Source organism: Lagenorhynchus albirostris, chromosome 2, assembly GCF_949774975.1.
Source record: "Lagenorhynchus albirostris chromosome 2, mLagAlb1.1, whole genome shotgun sequence".
NCBI classification, from domain to species: domain Eukaryota; kingdom Metazoa; phylum Chordata; class Mammalia; order Artiodactyla; family Delphinidae; genus Lagenorhynchus; species Lagenorhynchus albirostris.
Genome location: NC_083096.1, coordinates 19,527,421 through 19,553,982, shown reverse-complemented (window position 1 = coordinate 19,553,982; position 26,562 = coordinate 19,527,421). Strand labels below are relative to the sequence as shown.

The 26,562-nt window shown below is 42.3% G+C and overlaps 1 protein-coding gene across 1 annotated transcript in view; it reads left to right on the top strand.

The window, feature by feature from the left end:
* DUSP10 (dual specificity phosphatase 10) overlaps positions 1-24,753 on the top strand; it is a 39,138-nt gene extending 14,385 nt beyond the window's left edge. Inside the window, exons 3-4 of the mRNA XM_060142048.1 lie at positions 19,627-19,998; positions 23,540-24,753. Of these exons, the coding sequence (XP_059998031.1) occupies positions 19,627-19,998; positions 23,540-23,805 (638 nt within the window). The 3' untranslated portion in view covers positions 23,806-24,753. The remainder of the gene's footprint in view (positions 1-19,626; positions 19,999-23,539) is intronic.
* The last annotated feature ends 1,809 nt before the right edge of the window (positions 24,754-26,562 follow it).

Genomic DNA, 26,562 nt, shown 5'->3' with positions numbered 1-26,562 from the left:
TTGGTAGATTATTTTTTGTTTAAAGGTTTGGAAAAACCCAGTGTTTCTAGTGGGGTGGATAGATAACTACATAAGGACTTTTTTCTGAATCAGCACCATACTGGAAAATAATACTATTTCTATGTAAGGAAATCTTATAAAATTAAGTGTTAGCAAAGGCTCAATTATATACCCATTGTTGGACTATTAAGAAAATTTTAGAAAGAAAAATTACATGACATACTAATCTCCCTGACTGGCTTAGTTTCACTTTTACATATCCTCTGCATTCTTTACCCATATTTGTGCATATTTTGCAGAGTTTTTCATACAGAAACTGAAATTCATTTTCACTTTATATTGCAAGTACTTTTGCTTCCTGTATAGTCATCATAGGTTCGCTCTGAATGTTATAACGTGTCTTATTTTATGGGATGTATCACATTTTACTGAACACGTTTGCCTATTCATGAAGTTAAGATTGTTTCCAAGCTTTTGATATTGTAAGAGAAACCTCTGGAGGGAATCCCTTGTTTGGGAGCTTCTCTACTTTTCCACTGAAGAATGGAAGCTCGGGGCCAGCCACCTTGGGTTTATTTCCCCCCCACCCCAATCCCCCTTCATTTTTTCATTCCTGCTTTTCTCTTCAGAAAACAAGCTCCAGCTCCCTACTAAAGTTATTGGTTTGTACGAAAGTCTTTATCTTTCATCACAGATCTTTGCACAAATTCCGATTGTGTGTGCAACACACATGCCCTAAGGCATGTGCTGTAAATCTCCTGCTTCTGCCTTGGTGGGCAGAGTGAGGAAGTGTGGAGGCCCCATTCAGCACTATTAAAAACCAGAAGCTACAGTGGAACTGAACGATCTGGCAGGGCCAATGCCACCTTGTTTCATAAATCTGAGTCACTCCCGGTTTGATGCTGTTGATAAGATGCTTTGAAAGGGACATCCTTGTGAATAACAAGAGAGAGAGTTAGATTTTGTGAGGTGTTAATAGGTGTTTGTGCCCCTACCCCTTTCCCCCCTTTTTTTAAACCCTGAGGTTTTAGTGCAGTGCTGAAGTCTTCTGAGTGCTTAAGCAGTCAAAAGAATACATCAGGATGGAGAGACTATTCCCATTAGTTCTTTTGGCCAAATTAAGGTAAAATGCCCTTTAAATAGAGGCTAATTCTCTGACAGATAATTAGCTTGTCTTTCTTGATGAAGTATGTGAATTGGGTTGAGTTTATTATAATTAATCTTGCATATTATGTAAAAATGCATTTGTCTGGCCTTATTCGGTGAGTCTCTTCATTCCTACCTTAAGGGTGGCTTGGAACCTTCACCCTCGCTCCATTGAGAATTGACTGAATTAGATGAATGGCAGGGTGATGGGCAGCTCTTGGTTATAAAGGTTGGGAGAAGCTGAAGGTGGGGCACCAGTATTCGAAGAGACAGAGCTTGCCTATTAATATCTGCACCTTTTAAAAAAAAAAAGACACTTTGATGATGTTTTGGGTCCTGAGAATCAGCTGCTACAAAGCTACCTAAATAATTACCTTGAAATCAATCTCCTGCTCATGACATTCTTCTGGATTTACAATGTGGAGCATTTTCCAGGAAGAGTCGGGTGATTGACAGGTACACTTGCTGGTGTCTGGGCAGTGATGCTGGGAGGTGGCCTGAGGGGGAGCAGAGGGGCTACTCGGTGACTTCATGAGTCAAAGCTCCTCCCTACAGTTCTTCCTCCCCACTCTCCAGCCATTCAGAGTTCCTTGAGACTCCCCCATCTGGCTGCTTTCAGGACTTCTTTTCCCATTGAAAGTTATTGTCCGTGGTTACTTGGTTTTGCCAGTATCAAAATGTGCGTTGGGGAGATGGAATTTGGGAATGAAAGAGCACACTGTGGATAGTTCATCCAAGAGCCTCTCTCCTCCAAGTTGAAGTGTTTCTTTTCCGGAGAAGAGAATGGCTATTTGCTGTTCTGTGGGAGCTGCCTGGCACACAGCTTAGAGCACCTTAGAGTTTAGGCCTTGGTCACGGCCTCTACACGTGTGTGCGCATGTGCACGCACACACATTTTAGGGAACATTTGTAAAATGGGCACTGAGCGTTAACTCATTTAATGAAGATAACAGTAGTCACCTCTATCTGCAGCCGCTACCCAATATAGTAGCCATGAGTCAACATGGGGCTTGAAATGAGATGAGTCCAAACTGAGGTGTGCTATATGTGTAAGATACATACTGGATTTCAAAGACTTTGTACAAAGAAGAATGTAAGATATTGCATTGATAATTGTTTTACTATTGATTACATATTGGAATGATGCTATTTTAGACAGGTTGAGCTAAGTAAAATATAAAAGTAATGTTAATTCTACCAGTTTCTTTTTCCTTTTTAAAGTGCAGCTATGAGAAAAAGATTTGTTACGTCGTAACTGGCATCATACTTCTCTTGAACGGTGCTGGTCTCTGTATACTAATAACAGTATTATTAGCTCTACTTTTTAGATGAGGAAACTGAGGCTCAGAGAGGTTAAGTAAATTCCCAGTCACACAGCAGAAAGTCAAACTCAGGCCAGTCTCACTGAAAAGCCGATGTTCTCCCCCAGGACAGAACTGTTGTGTGATGCAGAATTTGTCTGGCTTTTGCCCTTGGTGGTTCCTGGGAGGTAACCTCTAGTTACACCTGAGCTTATGCTACTGTGAGATGATTTAGAACAGGGGTAGGTCATCAGAAAGACCGACAATGTGATTAGAGGGTGGGGGCTTTGTATTAGTCTGAGCTCCTCCTGGGAAGAAAGGGGGGCTGGAGATTGAGTTCAGTCACGTGACCAGTGGCTCAATCAATCATATCTACGTAATTAAGCTGCAATAAAAACTCAACACCAGGAATTCCTTAGTGGCACAGTGGTTAAGAATCTGCCTGCCAATGCAGGGGACACGGGTTCGAGGCCTGGTCCAGGAAGATCCCACATGCCGTGGACCAACTAAGCCCATGCACCACAACTACTGATTTTGGGCCATGAGCCACAACTACTGAAGTCCACGTGCTGCAACTACTGAAGCCCATGCGCCTAGAGCCCGCGTTCCACAACAAGAGAAGCCACCGCAATGAGAAGCCCGCGCACCGCAATGAAGAGTAGCCCCCACTCACCACAACTAGAGAAAGCCCACACTTAGCAACAGACCCAACGCAGCCAAAAATAAATAAATAAATCAATTAATTAAAAACAAACAAACAAACAAAAAACTTAACACTAGGGCTGGGTTCAGCTTTTTGATTAATGAACACAACCGTGAGCTGAAAGGGTGATGAGTCCGTAGGACACAGAATCTCCTGGTTCAGGACCCTCCCAGATCTTGCTCTGTGTGTCTCTTCATTTGCCCGGTCCCGATTTGTATCCTTTATTATAATAAAACCGTAATAGCAAGGAGAGCTCTGCAAGTCATTCTAGTGAACTAGCCAACCTGAGGGGGGTGTGGGAATCCCAGAATTTTCAGCCAATTGGTCAGAAGTGCGGGTCGCCTGGGAACCCCTGGACTTGTGGCTGGCGTCAGAAGTGAGGACAGTCTTGCTGGGGACCATGCCCTTAACTTGTGGAGTCTGTGCTGACTCTGTGTTGTTATGGTCAGAGTTGCACTGCAGTTTTGCAAGAATAGACTGCCTTCCATCGAGATGTTTGTTTTAGGGGCACGGTGTTTGGGAAAGCAAAGTACTGTATGTAGCTTAACTAGCTTGTTTCTCTACCCCCACATCCTGGGTGACAATGGCCAGTTATGCTCTAGACTTGTAAAATGATTCAGTCTTCCAGCAACTGCTTTTGCCCACTAGGCTTAGCCCGGAGACAGGGTAGCCTCTGACACCATCACGCCCAGAACCTTCCAGCCTGCAACTCTTGGGGTCCTCTCTGCTTCTTCATCTCCCAGACGACACCACATGAGAGGTGGTGACATACATATGTTACATACACTTTGGTACCAGAGATTCTTAAATATTGGTGTTGGGATTAAGTTCCTTATAGGAAACTGTTGTAGGGTGACAGGACGGGTAAGGAGTGGTTGTTTTTTTAAGTAGTTTGCAATGTCTAGAATCACACTTTTGTCATACGTGTCCTATTACATCTGCTAAACACTGTGTCCAGATCAACTGTTGTCTTTTCTTTGGGGGCTTTTGTTTGGATTTTTAAACCATCACCCCATGTGTTTTTCTTTTTTGGTTTGTTTTCTCCTTCCCACTTAAAATAGACACTCTGTCTTCCCTGTGGTCCAGTAGCCATTACCCTTCTGTTCCTGCTCCGGCCTGGCTCTTTTCCTGCCAGGCCCTCTTAGGTCACCAGCTCCTAGAAAGTGGACTCCTACGAGGGCATCCTGGGGCTGCCCAGGAAGGCATATTTCTAAGAAGAGACAAACTTAAGCGGTGTAGTTATGGCATAGGATTCCTTTACCAATGAAAACCAGGAATGAAACAAAAAGGGTTCTAGAGTTGGAAAAGAGGTCTTTTGAAATGCCCAAGATGACTTGATTTCTACCTACTTGGGCCACAGCTCTGGGCACTTTGCATACTGCCATTGTGCCAGGCTTGCTCTTGTTCACTAAAAAATTATTCACAACCTAAAAGTTGAGAGTTATGTTTTATTCGGTGGGAATTTTTAGGACTTCGAGCCCGGGAGGCAACATCTCAAGTAACCCTGAGAGAACTGCTCCTAGGAAGTATGTGTGGGCAACGTCGTGGGGGCGGGGAGCCAGGTTATGTAGAAGTTTTGCAACAAAGGGCTGGTAGTCCAAACGTCAAAAGATTATTGTTAGTTAAGGAAAACCAGCTATCCCAAGTTAAGGAATTTAGCGCCTTTCTATGTATGGGAAGGTGCAAGAGTCTGGGCTCACTGAAATCATTCCTTTCATATGCACCTCAGCTCTCTGGGGCCAGGATCCTGTGTTTTCACATCCTGAGTTCCCTCAGGGCTCACCGGCTCATGTTGGAGGGCTGCAATCACTGATGACTGTGACATCCTTTGTTTACTGACATGGCAGGCAATATTCCATTTCTCACTCTCCAGAACTGTTTGGCTTTAAGGTTGGGGACAGTTACCTCTTAGGTAACTGCCACTCTCAGTAACTGTGGGAGGTAAGTCCCAGTTTCTAAGAAGGATAGAATGGGTTTATCAGAACCAACCAAAGAGGGACAGAAAACTGGGCATTCTCTTCTGACACTGTGTCTCTGAGCATCTCACCTTCCGGAGGACCAGAGGCTCTGATGCCCCTTGTCTGTCTTTCAAGAACACCCATAATGTTACCCCTGTGGGAGAGCAAGGGCTGTAACCATCTTTTTTAGAGAAGAGGGAAACTCCTGTGTCTGAAGAAAAAGTTCTTAAGATACAATTGTGTTTTAAAATGGACTCAAAGTTAAGTAACTTGCCCGAAGGTGCAGGGTTAGAGGGAGGGATAGGAGGACCCCAGAATTCCTGATTTTAGAACAAGAGACAGAAGAAATGGACCTGGGGGTGTTGTGTCCCTTCAACAAGAGGCAGAAGAAATGGACCTGGGGGTGTTGAATTCACACTGTGTGAATCATCTATCTGTTACCGCTCACCTTGTCTCAGTGGGCCGGCCAGCTAGCTGGGAGGGGGCCCAACCAGATCTTGCGTTTTGTACTCTCAGTACTGTCACCCCAGCCCACATTTAATGCTTAATAAATGTATGTGGAAATGGACTGGGGGTCCCTCCCACTGTTCCCTGACATCTCGCAGACTGATTTCTCCCTACTAAGCCTCCTTTTCTTGTTCATGGCTCTTTCCATCCATTCATCGCTTATACAGAATGTCCAAGGAGGAGGCATGGAGACGGGAGAAAAGGTTAAAAGCCCACCAGGAAAAAAAAAAAAGCCCACCAGGTATGAATTGTCTTAGACCCCAGCCATCCTCGGGCACGGCTATTTGTCAGTCCTGCAGGCTGCCTCTTCTCCATGAGCCTTTCCAGCCCTCCTCCCCAGCCTTGGGAGTGACAGGATTTCTGTGTCCTCACGCTAAACTCACCTGGCTGGCCCTGCACCTGTCCTACACAAGTCACAGTGGGATGGCATCATTTTAGGTATTCTATTTTTTTTTAATTTATTTTATTCAAGTATAGTTGATTCACAATGTGTTAATTTCTGCTGTACAGGAAAATGATTCCGTTATACATAGACATACATTCCTTTTCATATTCTTTTCCATTATGGTTTATCACAGGATATTCAGGGATTCCTAAAATGTGTCTTCTGCCAGGCCTTTTGCTAACTTTCCTCTATTGTTGCTTCGTCTCTCCTTCTTTCTCCCATTTGATTTATCTTCAGAAACTATATATTATTTAAAAAAAATTTTAATCTTCCAAATTCCTGGCATTACGCTGAGCAACACATAATACATGCTTTACAAGGAACGGGCCCTTTCTCTTCTCATTCCGAAGCTCATTTAATCTAGAAACGTTTAATGAGGCCTACTGTACAAATCAGGTACAGCTGTAGGTCTAAACAGTAGTGAATCCTTACAATTTCTATTAATAGCTACCAGTATTAGCTCATTCAATCCTTGCAATGACTCTTATTATTGCCTGTTGGTACTATCATTAGCCGTACTTTGCAAATGAGGAACCTTGGGTGCAAGAAGGCGAGGAACTTTGCCGAGATTATACTGCTGGAAAAGTGTGGAGGCCGCCTGAGCCACAGGGCAGTGGTGCTGTATTTCGTCCAAGACAGACAACAGCCCGGCTTTCTTGGGATCCACCTTTTAATAATAGCAATAAACAAGCGAAGAAATTAACAAGTGATTTCAGATAAGTGATCAGTGAAGACCACAAAACTTTAAAACGTCATGGTATAATGGTAGAGATCTATGGGAGGGTAGATACAGGGAAGACCTTTATAAGGCGATCCCGTTTGATCTGAGGTCTGAATCACCTACTTGAGGACCTAGGGGAAGGGAGTTCCAGGAAGAGGGAACAGCACATGCAAAGGCCCTGAGGTGGGAGGCAGGCCCTCCCGGCCTCACATATCCTACGATGGCTGCTCTCATTCTTGCCATTGTTCATCAATGTCCAGTTTATCCACACTCTGCTGAAGTTATAGAATGCTGGAATTGGGAGAAACTTAGATGAACCAAACCTCTGATTTTCTAGAAGTGGCAAGAGGGGTCGCTAGCACCCAGTATAACTTCAGCGTGGAAAGAAGGGCTGTGTTCCAAGTCCTTACTGTCATGACTTCTGTCCGCCTGAGCAATATTAGTCATGGCTTCAATGGGATGTGGCTGGGAAGTCTGACGGTGCCAGATGTGGGGTGCATACCAGGTCACCACTCCGTTTCACATGTCCCAGGTTGAACCGACTATTACTTGGCTGGCCTTCCACTTGGCCTTAAGTCTACGTTGACATCATTTCAGGTGTTCTATTTTTTTGACAGTATATATTCTATTCTATTTTGACAGTATATAATCCCAGCTCACCTTCTCAGCGATGTACTGGCCTCCTGGTTGTTTTATCTTCTCCTTCATCCCAGAAGGTGGTCCACTACATGGGGACGCACTAGCTTTTGACCTGATGCAAACTGGTGTATCTCTTAGCACACAGAGGCCTAACCTGGCTTCAGGCTGACCTTTCCCAGCTCAGCCCTCATGCAGGGGTTGGACCATTGGGCATGGCTGTCTGGGTGAACCCCTGAGCTGGGAGAGCTCACGCCTGCTCTTTCTGGCAGTTTATCCTTAATGCTCAGACTTGCTTAGTATTCTTGCCAAATATAGAATTCAGCTCAGTGACTTGAGGAAGTTGTTGCTATGCCTTTTGTGAACTGAAAACACTGGTTCAGGAAAACAACTCACAGTTTGATGTTGACACTTGATCCTTTCCCCTACCACTTCCTGAATTCCCTACGCCACAGCCCTTTGACCTCCAGATCATATGAAAACACATGGTCGTAAAAGATGTTTGTTTGGACATGGGGCTTCATTCACAGCGAGTGGAGATGCACACACCATTTTTGGCTAGGCACTTCCATACGCCATAGGGATGGAACCCACCCGGACTTCACTTGTGTGACCTTGCCTTGCTTCCTGCCTTGCTTCCCCTCCTCTTGTCATAGACATTTGTAGATGACCTTTTACGAATGTAACTTCCAATGGGAATGTTTCACAGTAGAAATATGCTCTCTCTTGAGGCTTGTTCTTGATATTTCTAGAGATTTATTTAATTGGACTCTACTTAAATCCCATTGGGAAACATACTTTTGCTGTGAAGTTGTAATGTGTTTAATTTGGGGTCTAAGATAAATGTTGGTCCTCAGGGGAGGTGGATTGTTAAGCAACAGTTTTCCTTTTGTACAGTGGGCTTGTTTAATGAGTAGCTTTAATGGGCTTTCTTCTGTTTGTTTGTTTAGCAATGCTTCATTACTTAAACTCCTGCCCTGCAAAGCAAAGAATGTTTTCCCTCTCTTCAGAGAATTAAACAATAATGGGGACTATCTGCTTGAGCTCTTGGGGAAAATATGGCTTTGTGTTTTATAGCTCTCTCCTCCTGTTAACATTCTTCCCTCTCTAACCTTCCCTTAATCCGTCTTGATGGATTAACCGATATTGAGCTATTTAGTGAACAGAGGAGGTGAAGCCCTAACATGGTATCGAGTGGCCTCCCAAATACACAGAAGGTCTCCAGCTAAACTGTTTTTCAACCCAGAGAGATGCTGTAGGAAGGGTATAGGTCAATGCTGATCCATAAGGAGAGTATCAGTAATGAGGAGGCATGTGTCTTTGGGAGGAAGAAGTGGGCCCCTCTACTTGCAGCTGACTTGTGGAATGAAGGTTCTGGAAGATTCCATGGGCTTGCTTCTTATGAGCATTCTGTCCCTTAGGCAGCATCCCCATCTTGACCTTGGACGACTTCTGGCTTGACTTTGAGATATGGTACCCACTTGGGTTGGCTCCCAGGGACCAGGTTCTCAGGCAGTCCACAGCTTTGGGTGTGGTTCTTCAAAAGTAAGAATTATAATTTATCTTTTTAAAAAAGTGAGCTATACTGGGAGTTAAAAGTAGTACTGTGTTAGTCTGCTTGGGCTGCCATGACCAAATGCCATAGCTTCAACAACAGACATTTATTTTCTCACAGTTCTGGAGGCTGGAAGTCCAAGATCAGGATGCTAGGATGGTCAGGTTCTGGCAAGGTCTTCCTGGCTTGCAGATGGGTACCTTCTTGCTGTGTCCTCAATGGGAGAGAAAGAGAGAGACAGGCAGACAGACACAGAGAGAGAGACAGAGAGAGAGAGAGCAAGCTCTCTGGTGTCTCTTCTTATATGGGCACTAACCCCTATTAAGAGGACCCCACCCTCATGACCTCATTGAAACCTAATTATCTCTCAAAGGCCCCATCTCCAAATGCCATCACGTTAGGGGTTAGGGCTTCAGCATGCGAATTTGGGTGGGGGAGACACAATTCAACCCATAGCAGGTACAAAACATGTATTCTGAGAAAGAAAGGGTATGGATTTTGCCCAGCTTTTGGACTATAGGTAAATTGCACCATCTGCTAGATTAACATTTTTCTGGCTCTCACTTTCTCTTTTCCTTTCAAACTCATATTGATCATGTATTATGGACTTCTGAACATTCAGGAGCTTCCCACTGAACTTAGAATAAAATCCCAACTGCTTAATGGCCCTCAGAGGCCCTCTGCAGACTCTTTTGCCCTCCTCTGGTCACTCCCTCCCCCTCATTCTGCTTCACCACATTCTGTCCCTTTGAGTCATCGCAGGCCTCACGAGTGTCCTGCCTTTGCCCCTAGTGTGATTCTCTCTGCCTCCACTGTTCTCCTGGACCCCCTCCCCTCCACCCCTTTTCCAAACTAGTCAATCCCTTTTTATCCCCAGAGAGGCCGGCCCTAAACCCTGATCTAATCACTCCCTCTCACAGCACCCAGGAACTGGGGGGCACCTCATGGCCCTTATCATCCTTAATCATTACCTTTTTATTTGTGTGTTTGTATGTTGATCATCCATCTCGTCCCATTGGACCCTGACCAGTGGGGAGAGAGGGACAGGGGAGAGGGAAGGGACATCTTCAGCCTGTCACTCGAGTCTCAAAATGTCTGGGAGGGCTTGCTGTCTGATAAAAGAGATTTTAAAAGTGAAGCTTGTGTTCCTATAACTGGTGTGTCTGTTAAGAAAACCCAGAGACCTGAGCTACGTGTTTAGGATGTGTCTTTCTCCCTGGGAGCTGGTTGGCGTGGGCTGACATAGGTAAAGTTTAGACGTGGAGCGACCAGAAGGAAATCTGAACCTGCAGATTTTCAGGAACCTGAGGCTTGAACTTGGCTGTCTTTCTATCAGCCCCTCTTTTCCCTCCATATATATCATATCATATTGCCCGTGATTTGATAGGCACACTTCTTAGTGGAAAGCCATAAATTTGCTCTCTTTAAGTGGTAGTTTTGTGAGTGGGAGTGAAGCTCAGTCTCAGGGCCGATGAAGTCCCAGTGAATATGAGGCTCCACGAGGCGGACTGGGAGGATGAAGGGGGCAGCTGGACCCCCAACAATGTCCACGCTGACCAGTCCAGGCTCAGCCTAAGGGAGTGTGGAAGGCTTCTTCAGCCTCTCAGGCTGAGGGAGCGACTTGGAGAAGTCATTTATGCCCACCCGCTGCTTTCCAGGTGGTGCCTCCTGAAACCTTTTAGAGACAGAATGGGGAGGGTGGGTGTGAAGATGGGGTTTTCTGCACCAAGGGGGGCTCACAGTGTGTGTGGGAGGGCAGGGGGGAGGCTTGACCCCTTTTCCCACCCACACCATCAACTCTTTAAAAATAGGTTTAAAAATATTCTGTGGATTCATTGGACATTTAAGCATCAAATCAAATATATTCCAGGTAGAATCTCCCTCTTGTTTTCTTACCCAAGTGGTTTTTTTGTTTGTTTGTTTTTTTCGGTACACGGGCCTCTCACTGTTATGGCCTCTCCCGTTGCGGGCCACAGGCTCCGGACGCGCGGGCTCAGCGGCCATAGCTCACGGGCCCAGCCACTCCGCAGCATGTGGGATCTTCCCGGACCGGGGCACGAACCCGCGCCCCCTGCACCGGACTCTCAACCACTGTGCCACCAGGGAAGCCCTCCCCAAGTGTTTTTGAGAGAGGGAGGGGGAGGCCGGGAGGGAGGGCGGAAGAGGAGCAAACACAGGCCGGTTGGCTGTAGAGGACAGGGGCCCAGAGGGTGCTTTTCCTTGAAGTCACAGTGACTTCTGCAGAACCTGAGGGGTTCCTTCCTGGCCGTGGGAACTCTGCCATCTTAAGTTTGAAGCCTGCTCTCAGAGAAGTCATCTGCTCATTAAAAGAACACAAAGCTATTTAATTGTTGTCTTTGTGGAAAATTACATGACTGTCATCAGCTGTTGCTTCTGGCAGTGCTTTCTGTTCTAATGTAAATAAATGAGGTAACAGATTTAAAGAAACAGGCTGTATTTACATACTTGTGAAGTATCCTCTCAAACAATCTGCCTGTGTTATTCAAATACACACAAATTAAACTGGTGGTATCCTAAACACTGGTTACCCTTTAAAGCCTTAAAGTAGGAATGGTAAGAAGGGGGCAACACAAGTGCACCCACCTTCAAGGGTAGTAACAAGAATTTGCCTTTTTTGTGTGTAATTGAGAGCTACTTCAGCAGGCTGAAATTTAATCCCCAGCCCTTTTCTCCACCAATTCGGTAGTGAGGGGACTTATGTGTACCGCAAGCAACTTTGTTTTTTTAAATTGATTTTATTGAAGTGTACTTGATTTACAATGTTTTGTTAATTTCTGCTGTACAGCAAAGTGATTCAGTTATACATATATATACATTCTTTTTCATATTCTTTTCCATTATAGTTTATCACAGGATATTGAATTTAGTTCCCTGTGCTATACAGTAGGACCTTGTTGTTTATTTATTCTTTGTTTAATAGTTTGCATAAGCTAATCCCAAACTCCCAATTCATTCCTTCCTCAACTTCTTTTCCTGTTTGTTTGTTTCTTTGCTTTTGTTTTGCTTTTAAAGTAGCTTTATTGAGCTATCATTTACATACCATAAAATTAGCTCATTTTATGTTTTATTGAATTATAATTGACATACAATATTACATTAGTTTCAGGTGTACAACATAGTGATTCAATATTTTTGTACACTACAAAATGATCACTGTGCTAAGTCTAGTTACCATCTATCATCATACAGAGTTATTTCAATAATATTGACTATATTCCCTATGCTGTGCATTTCATCCCCATGACTTATATATTTAAGAGTTGGAAGTTTGTAACTCTTCATCCCCTTCACCTCTTTTGCCTGTCCCCCAACAGAACAAATGAACGAACAAAACAAAACTGAAACAGACTCATTAGATACAGAGAACAAGGTGGGGGTTGCCCAAGTGGAGGGAGCAGAGGCAACTTCTGAGCAGAGGGTGGGGTGGCAGGGACACAAGCAGAATCTTTTAAACTTTGACAAAAACGTGCCAGGGTCAGCGTTTCTTGGAAGGCATACAATTAAAGCTTTATTTTCAATTTTTGTAAATCACAGTTCCTAAGTCATTGGATCTTTCTGATTCGGTTTGCTTTCTTGAGGTGAATATTTAGGCAGGAGTTAAAAAAAAAAATGTTTCCACTGAGGGTATTACAAAGATTCTAACAGTCGAAGAAGGAAGCAATATATTTTAAGACAGAAGAAATCAGAGCCCCCAAACAAGTTAATAATTGAAAATGGTTGTAGAAGTATGCAGAACCAAAAATTTAGCTGAAAGCACATTGTAAATTATACAAAGATAAGGGAGGAGCAAAAATTATTGTTTTTAATTCTTGGTACATATGATAGTCAAGTATTAGCTTATTTCCAGAATGGCAGATTTTATAGTCTACCGAACTGTTGGGGTAGAAGGGATGGCGTGTAATCTGAGGGAAACAAAAATAAGATACCTGAGTTACAATGATGATACAAACGATGTCTATTTCAGGTAAGCATCAATAGTCTAAATTATGATTTTTGTCCAGCCAAAAATCCAGTGAAAGGGCTGTATTATTAACTCAAAATTTGAGAATATTCTGGTATAAACTTTTGAGGAATTTTCTTTTTTTCTCTCTCAAAACATCACTAAAGACAACTTTGTTAGATTACTATTAAGTATAAGGACAGGAGTAATCTTTAGTCTATTTTGGAAGGACAGTTTTGGGAGGGGCATTCTTGAAGTAATTTCTACCTATGGTTTGTCACTAGGTCAAACAGATACCAGAGAGGTCCTTTAACTTATCTTTTAATTTTTATAAATTATTTCCAAAAGTAGATTGATCACCCATCCATGACCAAGCGATTGATATCTTCCCTACAGCTATTGGTATCAAACATATCAACAAATCACCTATCTTCCTGTGACATATAGCGAAGTCCTGTGTACAGAGGGATTTAAATAAGGTTATTCCTGCACTCTTTCCCCACTGCCTTCTATATAATAAACTGCCTTCTGTAGTTGGCTTTTAAAGTATATCTGTAGAGAATTTGTATCTCCTAAGAGAGAACAGACAGTAAAAAAAAAAAAAAAATCCATGAAGTAAGGGACTAACATATGAGCAGATATATCTTCCTGGAACACTTAACAATATTTGCACAGATAATCAAAATGTGCTCAATTGAATTCAATATCCTAATTTATTTTTAAGACTTTTAAGCTCTATGGTAACGCGTCTGTGTTTTTTCACACGTTGGACTTTTCACATGTAAGCAATGAAATGATGTGATTTTAGGGATCACAGGGGTACTCCTCTCTGACTCACGGTCCCCACCAGCAACACTGTTGGACTCAGCCTCCTAAGTCTCTCTCTTCCCCGGTAACAAAGTTGTTTCTTTATCCCTTTTTTTCTTACCTTAACACCTGGTGACACAGCACTTTTGACTCATTCTCCCTCTTTGATACAGCCTCCCTTCATTCCCCTTAGGAAAGAATACATGTTCCCTGGGGACACGATCATAGGACAGTTTAGGTGATACCATCTGGTATTAAACTTGAAATCATTCCTACTATGAAATCCCTAGTCATGTCAGTGACCTATGAAGACAATTTCATAGAAAACAAGAGTTAGAAGTAATCTTCGTGGTTCTAGTTTGTATCTCTAATATTTCTCCTGTTAAGGTGGATGATTTTCTTCCCTGAAAATTATGAAACAACTCTGACTGGCCCCATATTTGGGAGTTTCGACTCTGGAAGCCTGACGTCAGCTCCAGTTTACTCAGGCTTTGTTTCTTCCACAAGGATCCTTGTGAGAATAGAATCTTGGGAGTCTGCTTAGATGGACTCCAGATTCCATGGAGGGCCCATGAAATAGTATCCATCAGGACCCCTTTTATACCAATATCTTTCCCATTTATAGTGATAATATCTAACTCATGCAGCATTTTATCCATATTAAGCACCCTGTGAGATAAATACTACTGTTAACTCCACGTTATAGGTGTGGAGATTTGAGGTGCAGAGATGTTAACTAACTTACCAAGGTAACACAGCTAGTTAGTGATGGAAGCCAAGATTCTCAACTCAAGCAGTCTGGCTCCAGATTCTACATTCTTAACCACTATCATCAAGTACCATTTTACTTTAAAAAGCTAATCACCCAATAAGAAACTCTAAACAACAAAAAGGGGCAATGAATATGCTCGCAGCAAGCTTGTAGAAAAGTTCAACTTGAGTTCCCTTCCACTTTTCTTTGGGTGTTACTGTCATTTGCTGACCTTCAGTGAGAGTTTTCCTTAGATTTCTGAAAAATGCTCACTTTTCAACTTAGCATGAAGCCAAAAAGCTGGTGTGCCAAAGTGCTGGCCATCTTTGGACGATGGAAATCTCTTGCTTATAGATTCTGCATTTGGATGTCGTTCCTTTAATTTGCCATCCAGAGCACTGCTTCTGAATCACATTACAGAGGGCTCTTGTGTTTCTAGGGCTGCAATAGCCAACACAGCTACAGGAGGTGGAATACATCTACAAAGAGAGGTTTCCCACTACAACTAGAATCCGTTGCTTCAGTGGGACTGTCACCTCACTGACCTCCCGTTGGAGGAAACTCACCGGTTGCATTTCTACGTGTTTTGCAGGGGTGCTGGGTATTCTTTGTTGTTGCCATTCAGAATCCACATGCTGATCATACTTATTTTGGCAGAGAACCTGGTTTTGAGATAAGGTCTGAAATGTTTGCCCCCAGCACTGTTGCTCATGCCTGGGAAATATTTGCACTGATATCTGGGAGCAGTTGTGTGTCTACAGAGATCACTCAGCCTGGTGGGTACTTGGGGACACAGGGGAGAGGAGGGGAGGGAGGAGAGAAGAGTGATTTTATTGAAAACACTCAATTCTCCTCTGGCAAACCCAGGAATCCAAAGACGTACAGGCTTTCTTGGGAAAGCTAGGACAAAGAAAAAATGAAATCAGATGGGTTTGTTTAAGAAGGATAGGGAGCTGTTGCTTTCTTTATGATAAAAGTATATTATTTAATCTTTAAAACTGCTCAGATACCTTGGTACCTAGCTCTTTTTCAATAAGCTTTTACAAATAAAAACTCTGGAAACATTAGCCTATTATCATTGAGAATCTTTATATTAAGCAGAATTTATTTTTTCTGGATGATAACCTCATATCTCGAAGCTCTTTTATTCATTCAGTTTGTACCTTATTTTTCCCTCCTTTTCTGCCTTCTTTTGAATTTTTATTTTTGAGATATGTTGTGTTAATTACTGATGTATAGCAAAGTGATTCAGTTATACATATATATACATACATTCTTTTTTATATTCTTTTCCATTATGGTTTATCACAGGATACTGAATATAGTTCCCAGTGTGATACAGTAGGACCTTGTTGTTTATCCATTCTGTATATAATCGCTTACATCTGCTAATCCCAACCTCCCACTCCATCCCTCCCTCAACCCCCTCCCCCTTGGCAACCACAAGTCTGTTCTCTATGTCCGTTTCTGTTTCACAGATAGGTTCATTTGTGTCATATTTTAGATTCCACACATAGGTGATATCATATGGTATTTGCCTTAGAATTCTTTTTAGGTCTTTAAAATGGCAGTTTTCCACAGTAATGAAAATAAGTGCTTCATATGTGCTAGATATCATTTCAAAGTACTTTATTTTTATGAATCGGTTTAATCCTCAAGACTGTAGTGTGAGGTAGGTGTTCCTGTTTTATATGTGGGGAAACGGAGAAGCCAAGAGGTAAGGACCTTGTGCAGGGTCTCAGAGCCAGTATTTGGCAGTGTTGGGATTCAGGCCTGAGCAGCCTGGCCTCAGAATCACTTGCACTGCACTTAGGGTTCTCACGAACTTCAGAGTCAGCGGATCAGCTGGAGGTGAGGACAATAACAGTGATGACATTGGGGTAATAAGATGTTATTTATCAAATGCCTGATTATATGTTTACATAGGCTTCCTGTACCACAATTCTATGGGTAGGTGATATTAAGTCCACCTTACAGATCAGTAAACTGAGGCTTAATGAGGAAAAGGGATTTATACCAGGTCTTACAAACTCTCGTGAGACAGAATCACAGTTGCAACCCGGGTCTGCCTGCCTCTAACCCCTCTCTTAACCACCATGCTACACTGCTTCCACTTCAATTGTTAGTTATCATCTTGTAATGTTCCTATGTAGTAATAACAAATATGAAATAATCAAAACTCCTCATTAAGTGATCAGTCCGTTCGGCTTCTATGATACGTGATGGGGTAGGGTGGAGGGAAAGTAGTTGGAAGGGAGAACCACATTAGCCATCATCTTCCCTTCATCCCTCCCTGGCTTCCAATTCCAAACCTCTAAGGGAAGAAAACAATCCTCCCTACAGACATCTCTCTCAAAACCACCACTGTGAGATTCTACTGGTTCATTTTGCTGTAAGCGCCATCCCCAGAGAGAGTTCTTTAACTGCAGTATCTAGCTGTGCACAACCCTTAATGAGAACTGATGCCGACACTGGTCAGCAGACTGGCAACTGAACAGACTGTTTGTTCATATCCCTCAATGAGGGTTTCCTCGTCTAGTTAATATGTGTGAATTAGAATATTTCCTTTTCTATCCACTCTGCCTCCAAAGATTCGATGAACAGAGTTCCCACGTGGCTTAAACATACAATATACACATAATTTTGCACGTGGGCACCCCCTGGGATTCGGAGTATTTTGTGTCTGTCTGTCTCCAATGCCTTCCCCTCCCCTCCCCTCCCCCATGGGTTTTTTCCCCCCATTAGGCAAATGGAAGGCCCATGCCACCTGTTAGCATTACATCATTGGCTCCCCAGAACACAGTTGCACCAAAGGCCTTAAACAAAGTAGTTCTTCTTGTATTGTTTGCACTCAAAGAGCTGATATCATGCCAACTGATGTCATTGTATGTCTTTGTGTAACTGCTATGGCAACTGGGCAGGTGGGGAGCCTCCAGCTGATGTCATTGGGAAAGGAGGTGTAGAGACAGAATTTTAAAAAGCTGTATGCTGCTTTTTTCTGTGTGTGTGGTTTTCTGGCATGCATTTTTTAAAAACTAGCTGCTTTTAAGACAAATTACAGCTTGAGTACACTAAATAAGAACAGAGAGAAGTTCCCCCCCTCCAATCCACCACGTTAAAGACTTCTTTTGAATCTGTTTTGTTGTTCTGTCCTCTCATCTTATACAGAAAAGTGTAACAACTGTCTTTTTATTCAAAAAACAAAAAGTGAATTAGGTTCCCATTACAGAACCACTGTGGAACTGTTTAGTTGGATTTTATGGAGCCAAAGCTGAGCAGATTTTAAAATAACTCTTTAGTCTCTTTCGTGGAGCTTGTGATGGTGACAGCGGGCAATTTAAAATTTTTGTTTAGGTATTCACTAATGAAGTTTTTCTGGTGGTTTCCACTTCTTCTATCTACTTGAAAAATGATCTCTTTGGGTCCAGACAAACTTTTTGTTTTAATCAATGTTTCATAGCAGAATAATAAGATGTAAGGGCAGAAGTTAATTCTAGAAATCAATTAAAATGAATTTATAGCTGTTGTTTTTCTTTTCCAAAAGCAAAGACAGGTTTTGATACTCACAGGTGGTCATACTATTACCCCCTTTGAATGATCTTTGAATCATGACGGATCTTAATGAAAATATGACTTCCCAAGTTTATACGACTAGTGTGCATGGGCTGTGAACAGCCCTGAGGCTTGGTCTGGGTTACAGCCTGGAGCTTCCTGCTGTGGTTGCCAAAGATGAAACTTGAAACGGAGAAGGACATAGGTTCAGAAACTGGTAGACAGATAGACTTCCTGTATTTATTTCAACACAACCATATCCTGTTCACCCATTATGTTTCCTCCTTTATCTCTTGAAACTATCAAGACAGAAGCAAGGCATCTATCTGGGGGAGGGTGAGGTGGGTCAATGTTGGGTTCTGGTGGCTTTCAGCTTCTAGATCTCCAACTTCCCCCTCTGTTCAAAGGGAAGGCCAGAGTGTATCTAGTTGGTAAGAATTAGAGCTCATTTGGTAGTTAATAATGTCAACTCTGATTTCATAGCCCTTACATGTATATTGTATAATTTGACCTCTGTAATAATCCTTTGGGCTTATCCACAAACGTATCTGACAAATATTAAAGGAAAAGTTTAAGCAATAAACTATGATCTATAAATTTCCTGACTTCAGTGTTCTTTTTTGCATGTTTTTTCAACTTTTGATCACATGTAAGGTGAATGTTTTTAAACTGGCTTTTTTCATTTAATATTAAACAGAAACACTGTTTTCATATTCCTTTCACAACTTTTAATGGCTACATAATATTCCATTGGGTGCACATGTCAACTTTTCCCTTTTAAAAAAATGTTTTTGACCTTTCTAGAAAACTGCTGTAGCGAACATCTTTATGCATCTAGCTGGCTATCTTTGGTCTGATGATTTCCTTTAAGATACATTCTCATAAGTGACACTGCATTTGATGAGGGGGAGGTTTGCATACTTTATGTGTTTCCATTCATTCCAGACTCCCAGTCACACCTAAGAGGTATATGCCATTACCCTCATTTTACAGACGGGGAAATTGAGGCCCAGAGAGAGAAATTAATTTATCCAGGTCACAGATGCAGGAAGTGGTGCAACTGGGATTATAGCCAAGATAACCTGGTTCTTCCAGTGTCCCTGCTTGTAACCACGCTGCTGTATTGGGAGCAAACTTGGCCTTCTGGGTAAGGTGAGCTTACAAAGAGTGCAAGGCACACACGCCTACACTGCCCAGGTACAGGCAGAAATTCTACACCCAAGGAAGTCATCTGTGCCTTCCTGGGCTCCCAAAGTGCAAGGTTCTATATAGGCCACTGAGCATATGGCTCTTTGGGGCAGAACAAATTTGCTGCTAATGAAATTGCCTGATGCTTCGTGGAGCTCTTTCCAGGGGAACATGCCCCAGTTTGTATAAAAAGCACATTTCCAAAGTACTGCATGCAGTGATATCCTCCAAAGTTTGTCCTCCGTCTCCAAATGGACTTTCATTTGTATTTTGATTTTATTTTAAAAAATGTAATAAGCAACTAAACACACTCATTCCTAAGGGGAAAGTGATATCTTCTGCCAGCTCTGAAGTTCTAGGGGTAGTCATTCTCACTTTCTGTGTTTTTGTTCCAGGTGGACTTAGCAGTTTTAAGCAGAACCATGAAAACCTCTGTGACAACTCCCTCCAGCTCCAAGAGTGCCGGGAAGTGGGGAGCGGTGCGTCCGCGGCCTCGAGCATGCTACCTCAGTCCATCCCCAGCACCCCCGACATTGAGAATGCAGAGCTGACGCCCATCTTGCCCTTCCTGTTCCTCGGCAATGAACAGGATGCCCAGGACCTGGATGTGATGCAGCGGCTGAACATTGGCTACGTCATCAACGTCACCACTCACCTACCCCTGTACCACTACGAGAAAGGCCTGTTCAACTACAAGCGGCTGCCTGCGACTGACAGCAACAAGCAGAACCTGAGGCAGTACTTTGAAGAGGCTTTTGAGTTCATTGGTAACTATCTCCTACGGGGAGGTCACATCTTCCGCCTTCCTTTCCTCTCTGGCTCGGGCTTTGATATCAAGTCCAAGATTTATGCCTGTGTTGCAAAAAAAGCTCCACTGAGGTGTTTTTGGGCTCTGCCACCTGGTGCAGCCAAAGTATTCTCCTAAGTCGTAAGCCTTCAAGTGTATTGGAACCATGGTTATAAAAGAACAATAATTCAACTGGGTTGGGATCCGTTCAACTAGACCTCCACATCCCTCAAGTTCTCAATGAAAAAGTGGCAGGGGTTAGCACTGAGATGTTCTATAACACCATCTCAAAAGAACTGGCAGGAAGTAAGAAATTGGCGGCCAGAGCAGGAACCGTGGGTATGTAGTCTACTGGTGTCCCTAGGCACTTTGCAGGGAGTAAAAAACAGCCGGCCCTCTGTATCCGCGGGTTCCACATCTGCGGATTCAACCAACCACGGATCGAACTCGCGGATGCCATTTTCCTATGCCATTTTATATAAGGGACTCGAACATCTGTGAATTTTATCCAGGAACTAAACCCCTGCGGGTACCCGAGGCCAGCTGTATTGTGAATATGACATCTCCCTTACTTTGAGTTAAATTTCTTTGCCACTGCTTGAGGCAAAGGTAGTGTTTGCTGAAGGATTGTTTCTGAAGGATCTTTTTCAGAAACATAATGCTGTAGTGAACATCTTTACGCATTACTCAGCACAGAGGAGAGAAAGAACGGGAGTGGAGGGGTGAGGGGGTGGGGGGGAGTAGTTTTCCCCTTCTGTTTGCTTTGCCTCAGTTTTTAAACAATGGGTAGCAAAAAGGCTTGAAGTTGAGTGCTCATGAGATGGTACTAGATTCCCTTAGTTTACCCCAGACTCATTGAAGTAGGAAAGATCGAATTGTATAGCCCATGTAGTTACCAAGGAGAGAAAATTCTAGCAACAGCAGGCTTCAATCTCTAGAAGGAAGCAACGGCCAGCCTAACCCTAATCTTAAACTTTAACTTTCGCTGCTTCTAAGCCTCAAACTGTTGCAAGGCTCAAATTATCACTTGGGGAGTACCTGACACCCAGCAGGTGCTCAACAATTTCTTTTTTTTTTTCCCAAGTGATTCCAACCTTTCTTACCACAAAAGGGTGACCCAGTACTTTTCCTAAATATTGTAGCAGATTGTTACTGGCCTCTGTCCCAAGAAGAATGCACTCATGTTCAGTGCTCCTTTGTCAGAAAAAAAAAGAAAAACAAAAAAAAAATACCCTTGGATTTAACAACCATTAGGGTGGGTGGATTTGCTGTAGAATTGGCAGCTCTGGTCACTTAACCCAGGCATTTCCTTGCTAATTGTGCCTTTATTTATTGCAGGACCATAGAATGTTCAATCTGGAAGGAAATTCTGAGTGGTCACTAAAGGGACCAGAGCCTAATGCTCTTGACTGTGAGGCCAGGAGCCTTTTGGGAACACAGTGTTTACAAGGCTCTATTGGTTCTCAATGGGCAATGATTGTGGTTGCAAAGATACCTTAGATTTTTTATTAGTGATATGTGAATCAAACCTTGAGTCCCAAGGAAGAAAAGTTTGTCACCAAGTAGATGAGGAACTTCCTGGTTGATATATGATGTTATGAGTGCAATTTTATCTGAGTTAATTCCAGTTGGGGGAAGTTAAGAAATTGTTTTTCGGGCTTCCCTGGTGGCGCAGTGGTTGAGAGTCCGCCTGCCGATGCAGGGGACACGGGTTTGTGCCCCAGTCCGGGAAGATCCCACATGTTGCGGAGCAGCTGGGCCCGTGAGCCATGGCCGCTGAGCCTGTGCTTCCGGAGCCTGTGCTCCACAACGGGAGAGGCCACAACAGTGAGAGGCCTGCGTACCACAAAAAAAAAAAAAAAGAAATTGTTTTTCTTTTAATGGGTAGCATAAGATATGCTTAGGTTCTAAGAGGATTTTTAGTCAAAGCACCCACATTCCTTATAGATTATTCAGGCTCACCTGGTGTTTTAGAAAGAAAACAAAACAAGTAATAAATAGCATTTAACCTCGAAAACAGTTCCGCATCACACCCTGCACAGGCACAATATTTTATTCTCATTGTTATATATCATTGGATAAACTGAAATCTGATAGTCTTGCTTTAAGGAAAACACAGCTGGTTTTAGAAACATAATAGCATTCACAGAGAGTCTAATATAAACGAAGCAGAGTCTAGGTTTAGGGTTTAACTATGCCAGTTTAGTTATTCCTGAGTCAGGTGATAGTATTCGTATATCTCCTGAGCCTGGTTAGTTACAATTATTCCCATTATTCAGATAGGAGGATTGAGGCTCTGGGGAGTTATGTGATTCACACAAGGTCCACCACAAGGTGGAATCATGGTCAAACCTAGCCCTTTGTGGCTCATCTTCTTACCCCCATGCTTCCCCATTTTGAGGTGGAGGTCCTTAAATAGTGTGTGCTGAAGAGGAGAAATTGAAAACAGGAGATACTTTCCTAAAATACAGTTATCTATAGGAAGCAAGCTAAATTGCTGGGTTTTTAAGATGAAAATTTGCACAGTGTTTCTTTGCTTAATCTACTAGTGGGTAGCCAGTAGAAGTAGTTTTTGTTAGAACGGGACTCTCCTTACCATCTCCTTTCCTACTCTTCATCTAATTGGTATATTTTCCAGGAATGCTTTCTTTGGGATGCCTTTTAGTTTAGAAGTGTCATTAAGAATCCATTCAGGCAGTGCCCAAGTGCTATTCTCCTGGGCTTTTAATATACCTGAAAACCTTTAAAGTATTGCCTTTTTCAGTTGCTCTGGATTCTGAGCCATTGCTGTTAATTCCTTCATCTTCTGCATCATTGCCATGTTGGAAAGGCACGTGTAGATGCAGAGGGGGTTGGACAGTTCAGATGTAGGTGACACCCTATGCCTGAGAACTGCAAGTCTTTAACTTTGCAACAATAGGGTTTGCTAGTGAGAAGCTGAATGTAGTAACTTTCTAGTTGAGTTTTGTTCCTTTAACCCTCTTCAGAGTTTCCTAAGACTGAAACTCTTATCCATTTAGTACCAGTTTCTGCACAGAGCATTTCTATAGTATAAAACAAGAAATGCTTTTTCTCTGTCACAGGTAGGAGAGACATTGTTAATAACGCTAGTTTTGACAAGTGACACAACATGGCGATAGAAATTAACATCCTGAATCAGAGGGGTCTACTTAACCAGTAGCTTGTTTGACATTTAGGCTAGTTGTGTTGTGGCTCCATCCTCAGTTGGCCACCGTCACCTGTGAAGTCAGCTATTATTGTGAATGACTCCTTTACCTAGCCTTCTCTTTAAACGTAGAAATGTAGCTTCTTATTCATACTAATATTACTTTTAGTCAGTTCTGGAGGTTGTGACATAAACATACACAATTAACTAGTAAACTATACTTAGGTTCAAAGCCATTTTGATGTCTTCTCTCTCTACAGAATATGGCATTGTCAAGTCTAGAGAAACGTTAACCTCTCTCCCTCCATCTCTCTTTCTCCTTCTCTGCACCTCTTGCCTTTCTCCCTTGTTCCAGAGGAAGCTCACCAGTGTGGGAAGGGGCTGCTCATCCACTGCCAGGCTGGGGTGTCCCGCTCTGCCACCATTGTCATCGCTTACTTGATGAAGCATACGCGGATGACCATGACTGATGCTTATAAATTTGTCAAAGGCAAACGACCAATTATTTCCCCAAACCTTAACTTCATGGGGCAGTTGCTGGAGTTTGAGGAAGACCTAAACAACGGTGTGACACCACGAATCCTTACGCCAAAGCTGATGGGTGTGGAGACGGTTGTGTGACAATAGTCTGGCTGGAAAGGATGACTGTTCTCCATTAGGAGACGAAGAGGAAGGAGGATGGATTCTTTCTTTTCTTTTTTTCTGTCTTTTTTTTTTTTAGATGGGGTAAAGTTTGTGAATGGAAACAAACTTGTTTAAAACTTTTTATTTTTAACAAGTGTGAGAAGAATTTAACTTTTGATGCCGTTGAGATTTACTTCCCGCCAACTGACAAAGCAGGGAGGCTAAAGACGTAATTTTTTTAAGTCAACAATAAAAATGTAACAAAATTTGTTTCTTCCCCTTTTCCTTTTAAGCTATTTGTAGAGTTTACGATTAACTAGTCTGTGCAGGTTCATAGACCGAAGATACTACACTTTAAACCAATTAAAAAGAACCCAAAGTACGTAGAAAAGACGTTGAATCATGAAGACCTGGGATCTGCCTGGGCTGTCCTTACGAAAACAAAAAACCCAACCAAACCAAGCCCTGCTGTGCTCACTGGTGCAAAGAGATGATCAGGGCAGCTTAAGTGGTCTAAGAACCCTTCACATTCTTTAAAGAGACAAAGGATACTGTTGATTTTGTGTGTTTCGTACTCTGGATTACTTTTTCCCCCTCTCCGGGTTTAAGAGATTTTTTGAAATAGCAAGGAACTGACCATTATACCATATGCCTTCACTGGCTTCTTGTGCAATAATATGGTGTTTTGAGTGTGCAAGTGAGTTAGAGCTGGCAGCTGAATGATAGACAAATAGTGCAAAGTTGCCAGCTTGGAGATGGAAAGGAATTAAACAAAACCAATTACTTTCTTTCCCACCTTTTTCCTTTGTTTAACTTTTTTTTTTTGATTTGATTCTGGTTACAGTGCCATAAACCTTGTTACATATGTATATCAGAATGTAAAAAAAAAAAAGACAAAAATTTATTTAAAAATATTTTTCTCAAAAAAAACTTGGTGTGTTTCTGTTGATTGTGTAAAAATTTATTTTCATTATATAAATGAAACTCATTTGGAGATGTGTCTTTTTTCCTCCTCTTTTTCTCAGTTCAGGTTCAAGCATCTCATAGCTCCAGGAACTTGTACGTGTAACATAATTGGAAATAAACACACATTTTTATAAAGGGAAAGAGAGATGAGGGAGAGACAATAGTCTCTGGCCTTAGTGCGAAGCACAGAGAATTAGCAAGGGAGTAAAGAAAGCTCCAGTCTGCCTAGTCATGATCTCCTCTATTGCCACAGCCCTACCATCCACTTCTGCCAAAGTAATTCCTCTTACGAAGCAGAAGCTTCAGGTAACCTCCTTAAAGGCGTGAGAAGGTTCTATATCAGCCTTTGAGCCTTGATGATTAGGTCACTGCCAGATAGATTGCTTAGAATTCTGTGATCTCCCCAGTGGCTCTTTGATAAGTATTTATGACAATCTGACAGCTAGGGGGTATTGACATCTCCCTCCCCCACTGTCATTTGCTCACTCAACATCTTTGGTAACATTAACCACATAGTGTACACTGCAACACGTTGCTACTTCCTACTTTTTTGCTAGCAAACTGAGCTCAGATTCCTAAGTTCAGCTTCCCCATCACGCTTGGCTAATACACAGCTAGTGTTCCATGGGCTCCCAGTCCACAGCAGAGTAAGAGTGGGGTAGGGGAAGAACATGATTCAAACGTTTTCTATGTTTTATTAAAATAGACGCCTCCAGGGATTTGGCCATAGGGAAGATTCACAGCAAATTAAGATTTGCCTGAGGTGAGAAGGTAGAATTCTGGCATTTTCAATTCTATGTGACTACATTTGGACATACTGTTCTTGTGAATATGTGCTGGTAAGTGTTATAATGAAATATTTTTGACATTTTAAAAATAGCTTTTCTATTAGCAGTGATTTAACTTTTTCTTTTATTAGAAAAGTAGAGACTGACGTTAATAGGAATTAACTGAGAGCTGTCTTGAACGATCTTGGTTTACTACAAAGTGTTAGGATGAAAAGTAAATTTCTCTTATGGTGCTTTCTACTCTGCAAGCTAACAATTTTCTTGGTGCTAGAACGTATTTAAGGAGAGGGGTTGATATATAATTAGTGATTTAAAATACATAATGATTTACTACATATTTCTTATTCTTTATTCTAAATCCAAATGTTAAAGTTCTAATAGTGTAAGTTTTATTCCCTTTCTTTTCTTTCTTTTTTTTCATTTTTTTTTTTAACAAACAAGATGAACAGTGAATATAGTTTCCCTCCTTTAGCTACATGGAAATAATTTATGTTTTTTGAACTTTATGATTTTGAGAACAAGACTGTCCTGGGGCAGATAGAAATCCTGCCAACCAGCATACCAAGAATTCTGAGAGAGACTCAGGTCTTTTTTGCTAATCTGTTTTGAGTCATTTAGCCTCTCTTTCTTCATGAGGAATGTTAATCATTTCATGAAAACTACATGGATTAACCAAGCCATTGCTCTAGAAACCAGACTCCCCAGGTTTTGTTACTGAACCAAACTTGCATCTGCTCACCCTCAAGCAGTAAAGTCAATCTATTGACACCGGGTTGCGGTGAAAGAAAGTGCAGTGTTTATTGCAGGGCACCAAGCAAGGAGTCCAGGGCAGCTGTTGCTCAAAACACCCCAACTCCCTGATGGGTTTCAGCAAAGCATTTTTAAAGGTAAGGTGAGGGAGGTTTGTCCCAGGGTATGTGATCAGCTTGGGCACGATTCTCTGATTGGTTGATGGTGAGGTAACAGGGCAGTGTCACAGGGCTTAACATTATCAGTGCTT